Below are 13,900 nucleotides of genomic sequence, written 5' to 3'. Positions count from 1 at the left end.
TCCTGTGTTTTCAGGGAGAGGCTGTCAGCTGCTGCTCACGGCGCACTGCTCCCTTCTTCACTTTTACGGAAATATTCACTTCAAACTACGGGAAAAAAACAACAAACCAAGACAGAAACCTACTCCAGACTAACCACAGTCCTTTTGGAAAGTCCGATTTGAGCTTTAACCCCACGGAAAACCAACAAAAGGGTAAGTAAAGTTCCGTTATCTTTGTCCTGTCTTTTTTCTAGTCTAGAGAATGCATCCAGCAAAATAACTTTATTACGCACACAAACGCACAAAAAGTGGCTCTTGTATTGTACCGTCTTTTGAAGTGCGTAAAAGTGGTTGGGTACTACTTTTACGCACTGCTGTAGTTGGACAATAATAGTCTGTAAAGCCTTTGATAAGGATTCTTATGTAAGAAATGGAGAGACGCACTAAACTTAGCGCAGTTATCAGCGCTGGTTGAGAAGCTTTCTCCACTTGGTTTTCCTTTACATAACTATCTAAAGCTCTACACTTCTAAAATGTTCCGTATTGTGCTGGCTCTAATGCAAAAAGAATAGAATTTCAGGAAAATTCTTTCTATTATGCTCCCTTGAATATGAATGTGTTATTTTTGTGCACCTTATTCTATAGGTTATTTTCTACGGTATAAGCCAAGCGTCTGAAAAATAAATACATAAATAAAAAAATATAGTATTGCAATTTTAGACTATATACATTTGCAGATTGTAGAAATATTTACAAAAAAGCAGTATGATTCATTTATTCCAATAATAATAAAATCATAATAATATAATTTAGTTGAATTGTATTTGTCAGTGCAGGTTGTGTCCTTTATTTACTTTCCGATCAATTAAAAATGAAACTGTAGAGTTTGAATACGACTGTTGTAAAATGGTAGAGTCCAGGTGATGACGCGATTAGCTCCAGCATCAGCAGCTCCCTGTTGTTCTCATAGACACCACTGCAGCAAGGCATGATGGGTAATGTGTTGGGAGTGGGCGAGACCACCACAGAAAGAATGGGAGGAGGAGGAGGGACCCCGCTATGTGCACAGTCTACAATGTGACCGCTTCCATTCACTTTGCAACCAGATGGAGCAGAGGAGAGGGTCAGAGGAACAGACGATGCAGAGGAGAGGGTCAGAGGAGCAGAGGATGCAGAGGAGAGGGTCAGAGGAGCAGAGGAGAGGGTCAGAGGAGCAGGATGCAGAGCAGAGGGTCAGAGGAACAGAGGATGCAGAGGAGAGGGTCAAAGGAGCAGACGATGCAGAGGAGAGGGTCAGAGGAACAGAGGATGCAGAGGAGAGGGTCAGAGGAGCAGCCATCAGCTGCAAAGTATCAATAGAATGAATGTTTCAATAGAATTAATAAAATGAATGGAATATCAGTAGAACTCAACATTCCCTGGGGATGTGATGCTTCCTGAAGGCTCTACTCTGTCTGAAGTTCTATTAGACTCAGCTTTTAACACAATTTGATCATAAAAAGCTGATATAGTCAGAGCTACAACAGGTGAGTTGAATTGTGCTGTTAAACAAGTCTCTCACACATTAAGAAAAATGAAAGTCACAAGCTAAGTAGCATTAGCTCACAGTATTTCAGTTAGTCACTCTCACCTTTTTGTTGAAAATCAAACACATAAACAGGATCATGAACGCTTGTATTCATTACAGACTCCTGAAAATGTGTTGTTTAAATCCAATTTGTATTTTTCTTGAGTTTTCAGACAATCTTAAAACTTTTTGAGCAGTGTTTGCTAATATGTGCATTATGTCTCCATGGTAACTGCTGAACATTCCACCAAAGAGATACATATAGAACATCCCCAGTATAACGTCACTTCAAAGTATGAATAGCACTTTTATACCTTCAAGGCACTCAAAGCACTTTACATCAAGGAACCATTCACACATTCATACACCAGTGTACACAATAAATACTGAGCCCCAAAATATATTCTTCCAGCTTTCATATAGTGAAGGAAAAGTCAATATGGTAATTATCGTGACAGGCCTTAGTCCTCTTGTGGACCTGTAGCACAGTGCCGTGGTCTGTTGGTTATTTTCAGTTGAATGCATAGTTTTTTTCTGACCCACTTTATCTGAGAACAACGACTCTCTTTGGAACAGTCCCTTACAACGGCTCATGTTTCCTCTCTCTGTTTGAAAGATGCACTTTTAATCACAAGGGAACAAAATAACCCCCAAAATACCCTGGTTTAGTCCTGTGGCTTAATCATGTTTTAGTCCTTTTGTGTCCTGCTTTAGAGTGCATTCACACTTGTTTGGTCCTGTTTGAGTTCATTTTAATTCTGATGTAGACTTGGTTTGGTCCTGTTCTAGTCCTGGTTCAGTTTCTGTTTAAGTCTGTGGTTAGTCCTGGTTTAGTTATGGTTCACTCCTGGTTTAATCCTGCTTCCCTCACGGTTTAGTTCTAGTTTAGTACTGGTTTAGTCCTGGTTCAGTCATGGGTCAGTCCTGCTTTAGTTCTGCTTGTGTCCTGGTTTAGGCTCGCTTTTGTCCTGGTATAGTATTTCTTTTGTCCTGGTTTAGTCCAGGTTTAGTCCAGGCTTAGTCCTGTTTTAGTCCTGGTTTACTCCTGCTTTACTCTTGCTTTAGTCTTGCTTTAGTCCTGCTTTACTCCTGCTTTACTCCTGGTTTAGTCCTGGTTTAGTCTGGTCCAGTCCTGGTCCAGTCCTGCTTTAGTCCTGCTTTAGTCCTGCTTTAGTCTTGCTTTAGTCCTGGTTCAGTCCTGGTTCTGTCCTGGTTCGGTCCTGGTTCGTTCCTGGTTTGGTCCTGGTTCGGTCCTGGTCCAGTCCTGGTCAAGTCCTGGCATAGTCCTGGTATAATCCTGGTTCAGTCCTCCCTTGTAATTGATGTTTGTTTTTCTCTTTGCAGATCTCACAGGACTCATCATGTTCTCTGGAGCTGTCACCAGTACGTCTCACTTCTGTTATGTCAAATAAATCATACACTGTTTGAAAACAATCATTCATATTCTTTGGTTTGTTTTTAGGTTCACCCATAAAACGCAAACTCAGGAGCAACTTCTTACACAGGTAAATACTAAAATTGTGGAACTAAACATTGTAGACCTGCTTTAGTCTTGGTTCAGTCCTGGTTCAGTCCTTGTTCAGCCCAGTTTAACCCTCTCTCTGTTGCAGTCCCGATGAGTCCTTCCTGTCCCCGGACTCCTCATACTTTCTGGACTCCTCAGACAGCGCCCCCTGTTGTTGTCGCCGCTCCCCGCGTCTCCTCACCAACGGCTACTACGACGTGACCCAGGGCAGCTTCACCTGGGACGAACACGGCAACGTCTCCCTGGCAACCGGCAAGACCAGTGTGTGCTACAAGGAGAACCTGGTCCGGTAAGAGCAGGGTCCCTTTAATCCGAGTTTAGACCGAGTTTAGTCCAGGTTTAGTGTGGGTTTAGACCTGATTTGTGGGGCATTTCTATATCATTTTTTCATATAAGAATTCACTTACCGTTCAAACATTACAAACCTGTTGTGGAGTATTCACATTTGGCAAAGACTGAAGCCTGACGTAATTACCTAATCCAAGACTCCCATGCATTTCAGAGCATGTGTGTAGAGGTCTAAACTACAGGGTTAGCAGGGTTAGCACTGCAACTTTTCAGAACAGGTTTGTAGGGATCTAAAGGACGTTGTACCGTGGGAAAAAAAAATCCAACTGTAATTTTGATATGATTTCAATGTACTGTGTAGTCCTACTCGTTGATCTTCAGGCTCATCGCAACCATCGTGTACAGTATTGTTGTCGTGTTGTAGTATCTCTGGGAACAGCCTGAGCACATGTTACAGTCACATTCCTCTGAGCTGACTTCACCTCACATGTCACACACCACCCAGCTGTGTGCTCTGACTACACAATATGTCACAGTCAAATCAGAATCACTGTTTGGACTGGTGCAAAGGCTACAGTTATTTTTGTACAACAATAAAATATCCTGTAATGTAATGAGGGGGAAAAGCCTTGTTTATTCTGTCGTATACATCCATCTGAGCTTATTGCAATGGTTGATTGTAAGAACTCGGGAACTTCAGTGTTTTGGTATTCTATTTTAGGCATTTCCCATTTTAAACACAACCAGCTCTGCTCTTTGGTTTTATAAATTACACATTTGACTGGAGTGGCCAAACAAGTGATCTCATTTAAGCTTAGGTTCTGTATCTCTCTTTTATCCTAACCTTCATTTGCAAATAAATAAGTGAAAAGTCCCTCTTGAACTGACAAAGAAGACCCTCTTGTTGTACCAAAGGGGCCAAATTCCAGTGTCCAGTCACTGTTAGCGTAGTGTCCATGAGGATTTAGCAAGGTGAAGGTTAGAACAACACTCACTTCCTGTTTCCTGTTTGTCCTCAGGATCTTCAGGCGCAGGCGGCGTCCTCATAGCGCCCTCGTCAGTCTGCTCCACGACGTCAAGGACAACTGTCAGTCATGGCTGGACCAAAGGGTGTTTGGAGGGATGTTCAGGACCAACCAGTGCCAAGATCTGAGCCAGGATCTAAACCAGGACCTGAGTCTCGACCAAAGCCTGGACCAGAGCCTAGATCAGAGCCTAGACCAGACTCTAGACCGTAGCCTAGACCAGAGTCCCTTCCTGAGTCGAGACAGACCCCGCTGGGACCTAGATCAAACCCAAGATCAGGACCTGGACTGGAGCAGGACCGACGAGAGTCTGTGGACCAGGCTCAACAGTACCGAGATGGAGGACAAGCGGGACTTTGTATATGGTATTTATCCAGACCCCTCTCCTCCTCATTCTCCCCTTTAGTCCTCCAGACCTCCACCTCCCCTCTCCCCTTTAGTCCTCCAGACCCCACCTCCCCTCTCCCCTTTAGTCCTCCAGACCCCACCTCCCCTCTCCCCTTTAGTCCTCCAGACCCCACCTCCCCTCTCCCCTTTAGTCCTCCAGACCCCACCTCCCCTCTCCCCTTTAGTCCTCCAGACCCCACCTCTCCTCTCCCCTTTAGTCCTCCACACCCCACCTCTCCTCTCCCCTCTCTCTCCCCTTTAGTCAGCCCAGTTTAGCAGCTCTGTCAGAACTGTGGCAGTGGATTGAGATGAAAGTGCGGCGTGAGTTACTTTATTTTAGCAGAGTTCATTATTTATTCCAGTCTAGTCCAGGTTTAGTCCTTTGATTTGTCTCTGTTTAGTCCCAGTTTAGTTAATGCAGGGTTTGTGTGAATGCACCCTAAGACTAAACCAGGATTACACTTGGACTAAAGCAGAACCACAAACCTGGATTTAAGTGGGACTATACAGATTTAAACCCAAAAAATATTTAATTTTAGTATAAACCAGGACTCAACCAGAATTAGACCAGATTCAAATCAAGACTAAACCAGGACTGCACTAGGACTAAAGCAGGACTATAAACTAGAAATTTAAACCAGGACTAAACTAAGGCTTGCCCCTTTTTGTGTAGTGGGTATCAAACCTACCACATTTTGGTTAGTAGCTAGGTAGTCAACCAACCGTGATGAAACTACAGCACTCCCTCCTCCTTGTCTGTAGCATTTCTGATCTGTAGTATCACTTCAGACCCTACCAGAGATGACACAGCCCTCATACTTAAGGCGTCTGGTTGGGTTTTGTGCAAACAGAGCCAGAGTCACAAACAATAGTCCTTTATGTGATCTTCTGGCCCTCCTCTGTACATATGACTGTAAACATACTGCAATCAGTGTGTACTTGGGCTCTAAGACTAAGTGCACTAAGATTGACAATGCAGTTTGAATGGAAAGGAGTGTATTATTATAATGTTCCTGTTCCACTGTGGGGTCTTATTCTGTGTAAAAGCTGCTAACCCTGTAGCTTAGACTTCTACAAACATGATCTGAAATGTATGGGACTCTTGGATTAGTTTAGTTAAGCTGTACTATGTAATTTTTTCTGCTGGAAGGTCTGCCACCTGCTTGTCTCCATGGAGATGTTACTGATTGCCAGGAATGTTCCACAGTATTGTATTAAACCTATCTATTATGCATTCCTTCAGTTGCAGGTATATCTAATGCCTTGAGAAACAGTGAACGGTGAGCAGACTTGCCTCTCCACAGATCTAACCTGTTATTTGGCCTAGTGTCATCATCTGTTTGTTTCTATAAAGGTATTCAAGTTTAATGCTATACTGTGAAAGATTCTAGGCAAAGTAATAATCTCAGGTGACAGTCCCACTCCACTCTGAACTGAATCTTGATTTTTAAATTGATCCAAAATCTTAACTCAATTATTGATCAGGATATTAGATTTTTTTTCTGAACTTGTGTATGTGTGTGTGAGTTTTTTTGTGTTTTTTTTTTTTTTTAGACCCCACTGAAGCCCCGCCCCCTCCAAATAAACAGCCAATGATCCAGGAAGAAACCCACCCTGACACCTGTCAATCACAGGACATCTTCAGCCAATCCGTGGGAGGCTTGTCAGAGGTCCCGCCCTCCTTGTTCTCCCAGAGATGTTGTTGCCAGATGTCAGAGCAGAAAACAGGTAAAAACTCTTTACTCGTTTGGTTTGTTTTTACTCTTAACCTTACTGTCTTTAACTGTATTTATCCCAGGTTTAACTATGAGAGGCTTCCTCCTCTTCATCTTCACACTCTTCATCATGGCGGCTCTGTACTCACGGTAATCACATAGTTTTGTTGTTGTTTTTTATTACAGTTTTTCCAACTACACAGTTACGATGTCGTTGTTCTCAGCTAGGTAGCTTCCATGATGAGCAGTAAATGCAAATGAAAATACTGAATTCAATTCAATTATGAAAATAACAATGATAATTTACAATCCACAAAATATCAACACCAGAGTTTTGTGTTTTCAGATTAAAATGAATAATATAAAATTGTACATATGGGTGTGCTTTTAGCATTACTGAAATGACTGCTTCCTTTTTAACTATTATTATTATTATTATTAAAAAACAGCACTAAAATATTAGCTACTATATACTCTTTAAAGGCCCTTTATAATGCAAATTTGACTAACTGCTGTTACCTCCTCAAAAACACACATGGAGTTGTGTTTTGTTTCATTCACACTTGTTTGAGTAACTCTTTATTATTAGTCTGTTTACATCTCCAAAGCTCAAAATGCTCTGTCCCCCTTGTGATGTCATGGAGTGGAAGTTTTCAAGTTAAGAGCTGCCGTTAGCAATCCAGGAATGAAATTGTCTAAATGATTCTAGTGAATGTGTTTGGAGTTTAAAAACACAGTGGAGTATTCCCTGTATTCTCACATGACATCACAAGGTGGAACAGTGTGTTTTCTATTTGAGAGAAGAACTTAGTCTAAATTGCAGGGTATATGCAGGGTTTGCGCGTTAAACATGTGTGAATGAAACAAAACACAACTCCAGGTCTGTTTCTGATGAAGAAATAACATAAGCTAGATCAGAAAATGGGTAATATGGGCCCTTTAAGATCTGTTAGCTCAACGTAGGTAATGCCCAAAAGCTCAAGTCAGTTTAGCTAAGTGCTTTGTAGTTTATACTTTTTGATTTCTGCTCAGAGATCCTATGTTTACTCTGATGCTCATGTGTTGTTTGTGTCAGGTGTGTGTGGTGGAGCTCGGCGGTGACTTTGGCTCTCTTCCTCACAGTCTGCACATTCATGGGTGAGTCTCGTACATAGAACAATAACTCTGTAGCTCATGTTTGCAAAATGAATATACAGTAAAGTATGTGTCATTTTTACATCAGTGGATAAACAGCCGGGGTCTCAGTGCCACACAATGTTCTAAGACGTCCACATCTCATTTTTGTTCAATGATAAATCTTGATAGTATTAAAACACTGTGAGAGTTGAACATTATTGTGCTTGTGTTTTTCAGCGTTGACAAAGTCTGGTCCCATGGGCGAGTGGAGAAGGGCCAAGACAGAGGTACAGCTCCTCTGCTTTATGTGATGGTCATACACTGGACTGGAGCCTGCAGTTTTATTTTGAGTGACAGGACTTCACCTGACGGCTGCACTACGAAGCTGTTTGGACATAGCCAGGCTTTAATTCAGCTCAGCTCAGAGATAATGAGTATCATGAAGCCGGTTAGAGACAGAGTTTGTAAAGCCAAAGTTTGAGCTTCAGTCTGTGTGTGCACCAAACAAAAATAGATTTCTACGAATTGAACCATATCTAGCAGATGTGATTTGATTTCCTTAACTCAACATTCTGCACATTTTAACAGGTGCAGTTTACTGAAGTGTAGCCTATAAATGCAAAAAAGAAAGTAAATGATATACTTATATTATCATCATATAGTGATTTAAAGTGAGCTGTCTTCATGATACAGGAAATCCAGGGTTTGAGCTTAGTCACCTATCTTGCTTCGTACTATACTGCTCTCGATCTGAACCATGAATAAAGCAGGTCTAAACCACTAACACCGAACTAAAACAGACAAAATCCCATGATCTAACTCTGGTTAAAATGTTGCTAAACCCTCATGCATCCTTGATTTTTAGACATAGTTTAAACCTCATACTAGTTAAGATCTAGTGTAGTTAGGGTTAAATTCTGATTTTATACAAGTTTAGTCCTGGTTTCAATTCTGTAAATTACACTTTAGAATCTTTAGAGTCTTACGGGTGCTGATTTAGTCCTGGTTTAGTCAACCCAGGATTACTAAACCACATCAGAACCAGAAATAAGCCAGGTCTAAATCAGGACTTTCTTTGTTCATGTTTGTATATTAAAAAAAGGACAGTGTCTAACAAGGTTGTCTTTACAGGACATCACCTCAAGGAACGAGTAGATGGAACGAGTAGATGGTGAGATGACTACACTCCAAAATGTCCGCTATGAAACCGTGTAAAGGTTGTCCTCCTGTCTCTGAAATATCCACTGCGAAACACTCCATTTGCATGTCCTACTTTCCACTGCAAAATATCCACATCCTCCTGTCCACTCCAAAATGTCCCTATGAGACGATCCTGAACCATTTTCCTGTCCACTCCAAAATGTCCACTATGAGATGATCCTGCTGCTTGTTCTCCCTCTCCACTCCAAGATGTCCACTAAGATGCGAACTTGATGTGTGCTTTCCTGTTCACTCCGAGATGATTCTGAAGCATCCTCCTGTCCATTCCAAAATGTCCACTATGAGACCATGTAAAGCTTGTCCTCCTGTCCACTCTGAAATGTCCATTACGAGACACTCCATGTCCCATGCATGTCCTACTGTCTTCTCCAAAATGTCCCCTATGAAACGATCCTGAAGAAGTCACCTGTCCACTCCAAAGTGTCCACTCCGAGACGATCATGCAGCTTGTAAGGTTCATAAGGGAATATAGAGGACTCAGCTCAACCCTTTAGTGCCAATCGAGGAAACAATTTGGACTCAGAAACAAGACTAGATTTTAAATATCTCAGACTCAGTATATTTTGTAATATTCAGGCTACATTCCTGCTTTATTTTTGGAGAATACAAAATTGGTACCTACTATTTACCCAGACGTATAGCTACTATTGTGATCGTACATTTGTGTTTATTGAGGCAGCTAACTGAGGTGGTGTCTGTATATTCTGTAGCAGCCTGTAGACTCGTGTTACAAAATGATAGTATGGGTTTCAGGTAGGTCCATCAGGGATCCTAGAACTAAACTTCTAGGAACAGGAATCTAACCAAATGGTAACATGTCCATTCTGTGGCTTAGAGTTTTGTACGCCTGAAAATGCATTAGTGATGGGCGATACCAGTGTTTTTTTGGCAAGTATTGCGATATACCAATGCTAATACCAGTTTGAATCTTCTATATAAGATCTTCGCTCCACCCCAGTTTGAACTGATCTAAAAATTAATACTTTAGTCAGTATTGATATTTTCTATATTCTTCTCTATATTCTGGCTGCAGACCTCCACCAGGATGCACCTCCTCAGACATGCCCCTCACCAATTTTCATAAGTTTACTTTATAGACAACTTAATTACACTTTCTATTAGTTGTTGCCTTTGTCCATTGTCTACTAAAGGTCATTAAAGGTGACACAGCTAATTACTAATTGTTTAGGACGAAGCAAAGGCATTTAATCAACAAGACATTTGATTGGATGGAGGTAAGTCACGTGAGGAGGTGCAGGTCTGCAGCCAGATCCCTCTCCATATTCTGTTATCGATTCACCCATCACTAATGGATATCATTTTTAATAGTTTTTGTTTAGGGGACTGTGCATGCTAAATACAAGAGACCCCTGTAAATAGGCTATGCTGGATTTTAGCCTGTCCATGGGTTTTAAATGATGTGAAACTGTGACTGTTGCCATGGCAAAAACATTGAATTTACAAAATAATGCTCTTTTATCTTTTGGATTATGAAAAAGTTCTCAAAATGGTGTCACAACAGAAACCCATCAATAGGGCAAGATCTCATCCATCATACTCACAACAGTGGCTCAGGGTGTAGAGTGGTTAACCTGTAATGAGAAGGTTGCACGTCTAAACCCACCGCTGTTGAGTGTGACATTTAACCTCCTTTACTCGAGTATAACTGTGTGTAAGTCAGCCAGCCTAAAGGGAACTGTGGCTACAGAAAAATCAAGTGAGAATGAAAAGATACTGAATAATGTATAAAATTGTGCAGTGTGCTTTGAGTCTGGAAAGGCTGTGTGGGACTATGGTGTTTTTTTTTTTTTTTTTTATAGTGTTGTCATTATATGTACAAATGAGCTTAGACCAAACCAGCATGTGTTAAATCATACATTATACTATCATGATTAGAGCTGGGTGATGACCATGGAGCAGGCTGATGCACTCTCTCCACAGGGGACTGCCACCGGACCTGCTCCTCTAGGGGGCGCTTTATTATTATGTTACAACATTTTTATTAAGCATATTGTTTTGCTATAGTGACAAATGTACTGTATGAAATTATGGGGCTGTTGTTTCATAAAAAACAAAAACAAATGTGTAGGAATTCTTTCAGATATGATCAGATCTGAGACAAACTGATAATGAAGTTGAATTGAAATTTATATCAGAGTTTTATAATAATGATGTGAATGAACCAGCGCAGGAGGGACCCTTTCCCTTTTGTTTTAGCAGGTCTGATTCATAAAGGTAGTTATATTATTATATCAATCGTAATAAGTTATTAACTAGTGCACTAAAACTTTTCTAAAAAGCAAAAGTAAAGCACACAGGGAGGTAAATGGGGAAAAGCCACATTTCAAAGTTATCCGAGCCCTTAAAGCTGGGATGTGTACTGTGTGTAATTACATGTGCTTTTGTATTGATTATGTGGCACTTACTGTGACTCACTAGAGTTGTACTAACACAATGTGCATGTGCTGAACTCTCAATAAATGAACTTTATACAAACACTGCTCTCATCACTTTGGTCTAAAAGCAAGAAACACATCCACAAACCCAGTATGTGTGGCTAATGGAAAATAATCATGCAAATAAAGAAAAAATAAACAAAAAAGTGTCCAAAGTGATGGTGTATAAGCCTCTAAAACAGTTATATGAAGAGCACACATATTGAGATTATGGGTGCCTCTAGGTGATGCTGGCTTTTAGGGGCCTGAGGGTGCAGAGCCTGTGGGTTCAGCTCAGTGGTTTAGTTCTGGTTTAGTCAAATCAACAGGCTTCACCATGAAACCCAAAAACAGTTAAATCAGCGCTCCTTGTCTAAATCCCTTCTACATAGAGACATCTAGTGGTGGTGATTGTATTTATTTTTATTTATGCAAGGACACCCAATGAGAGAACGTAGACTCTTTTTCGTGAGCACCCTGTTCAAAATGCAATGCAAACAAAAAACAAAACAAATCAGTATATAAGCTTTGATTGTGAGACCAGGAAGCAAGACTGTAACATTGATTTAAACAATGATTTAAACAAACCACATCCTATTATTTGATAGGAATACGTTGATCAAATTTATTTAAAAATAGCCCATCTTATATCTCCTTCTACTATGCATGACATCAGTTCATTGTTTCATGAATCCTCCTCCATTTGAAAAAAAAAAAAAAATCCTCCTAGTCCTGACATAGATTCTGTTAGTCCAGTTCTTGTCCTGGTTTAGTCCTGGTCTTATCCAAGTTTATTCACAGTATTGAACCTTTATTGTCCCAAGGGGAGTTTGTCCTGCACCTAAAATTACAAACACGAATGAAGACAGAGACAAAAGGAAAAGTACAGTATAGCCCATGTGTCAGAGCATAAACAGTGAGGTACAGTTTAAAGGGCCCATATTATATGATCTGATCTATGTTATAATGTTGTGTCCTCATCACAAACACACCTGGGGTTGTGCTTGTTCCATTCACACATGTTTAACACACAAATCCTGCATACTTTGTTTCTTCTCTCAAACTGAAAACTGTGCCACTTTGTGATGTCATGTGGTAATACAGGAAGTGCTCAATTGTGATTTTAAACTCCATACACTAGAATCATTTGAATAAATTCAGCCCTAAAATTTCCAATATCCACAAAACAAAAGGTAAAAGTAAGCTGTTAACTTGTAAATTACCACTACATTGCACAAGGTGGAACAGAGCATTTTAGGCTTTGGAGATGTAGACGGGGTTAGACAAACATGTGATAATGAAACAAAGCAAAAGGTATTTTTAGATCAGGTCACAACATTCTAGCGTGGCTTAATGGTCACAAGAGTCAGTTTTGCATAATATAAGACCTTTAATGAGCAGTTGAAGACAGTGTGGGACACAGGAGATAACGCCTCTCCCGATCTTCATTCCCAACATCACCGTTGTCCTGATGGTAGAAGACAAACCACAGAGGAGGTGGCGTTGTGTCCACTGTAATCTTCTGAGTATGATTCAGTAGTGTATTTGTAGGCCAGACATGAGATGCTGTCCACTTGTTTCCCTAAAAGCTTGCTTCCTGGTCTCACAATCAAAGCTTGTTTGTGTTTCGCTCCACCCGTCATAGAATGCACAAAGCTAAAAAACATTCAATAAAACTTTGGAGTTTTTGTGCTGTTTTCTTTAAAAAATACAAATGTTAGATTTTTGTAAACCTGGCTGGCAAAAATAAAATCTAATAAAAAAAACAAAAAAAAACATTTGAACACTTTATGGTAATGATTTGAATCAAAGTCACTGGTGACTGCGACGTGAGGTAGAGAGCTGAAAGACACTGCACTGACTACATGGCCCACTGCTAGAACTCTCTGTGGAAGAACGAACAACAAACATGTGTCTATCATCACAGATTTAACTACATGAGACACACCTAACAGGTCTTATGAAGTAGTCACTAAACAGGTGCTAGGTTTTAGTTGGTCCTTTCTCCGGAGATGACCACAAGGGAAATGTACGAAAAAGCTGCAACTGTTAACCACTCTCTGCACATTTTTCACATCAACAAGTATTTGATGAATTTCATTTATTTGATTAATCTCTATAGCCCAGTGGTTCTCAAATAATGGGGCGTGCCCCCCTGGGGGGGCGCGGTGAGATGCCGGGGGGGCGCGTATGACTCCGCGTATGACACTGTAGTACTGTACGCAGCGCGCGCACAGCAAAGAGCAGGAGAGAGCGAACAGATCGTGACACAGGGCAGTGAACAAGAAACACTTTTGCTAAAGAGACACTATGGAAAACATTTTAACAGGGATGAAAAGAAAGGCAGATATAGACGGAGGTAAAGTCACCCGAAAAATAAGACGAGGAAGTCTCATGAAGAGTATTTAGCACTTGGCTTCACCGTGACTCCGGTGGGACACGAGGACAGACCGGTGTCTGCTGTGGCAGTGGACAGTTTGAAGCCAAATAAGTTAAGGCGCCACCTCATTACACCTCAGTCACGCTGATAAGACGCTGGAGTTTTTTCAGTGTAAACGTGCCAAATATTAACAACAATCATCCACTTTGTAAATGTCACTTAAAGCAGCAAGCACTGAGCATCATGTAAGGTGGTGTAACGA

The 13,900-nt window shown here is 40.9% G+C and overlaps 1 protein-coding gene across 1 annotated transcript; it reads left to right on the top strand.

The window, feature by feature from the left end:
• On the top strand, positions 1-11,316 carry tmem71 (transmembrane protein 71). The gene is made up of 10 exons (XM_033981879.2): positions 1-192; positions 2,891-2,929; positions 3,009-3,051; positions 3,157-3,360; positions 4,379-4,749; positions 6,326-6,499; positions 6,570-6,636; positions 7,562-7,623; positions 7,840-7,889; positions 8,734-11,316. Exons 2-10 carry the CDS (start codon positions 2,908-2,910, stop codon positions 8,755-8,757), a joined length of 1,017 nt encoding a protein of 338 aa, XP_033837770.1. The 5' UTR covers positions 1-192; positions 2,891-2,907; the 3' UTR covers positions 8,758-11,316.
• Positions 11,317-13,900: the final 2,584 nt, after the last annotated feature.

The sequence above is a fragment of the Periophthalmus magnuspinnatus genome, chromosome 17 (assembly GCF_009829125.3).
Source record: "Periophthalmus magnuspinnatus isolate fPerMag1 chromosome 17, fPerMag1.2.pri, whole genome shotgun sequence".
In the NCBI taxonomy this organism is placed as follows: Eukaryota; Metazoa; Chordata; class Actinopteri; order Gobiiformes; family Gobiidae; genus Periophthalmus; species Periophthalmus magnuspinnatus.
Note: the sequence above shows the minus strand (reverse complement) of the source record. Positions and strands in the feature narration are given on the sequence as shown.

Excerpts from the sequence above, each read along its gene's own strand:
- tmem71 (XM_033981879.2), top strand. The coding sequence starts at position 2,908 with ATGTTCTCTGGAGCTGTCACCA. Across the intron at positions 6,500-6,569 it reads GATGTCAGAGCAGAAAACAG|GTTTAACTATGAGAGGCTTC; the intron begins GTAAAAACTCTT and ends TATTTATCCCAG. Across the intron at positions 7,890-8,733 it reads GGAGAAGGGCCAAGACAGAG|GACATCACCTCAAGGAACGA; the intron begins GTACAGCTCCTC and ends TTGTCTTTACAG.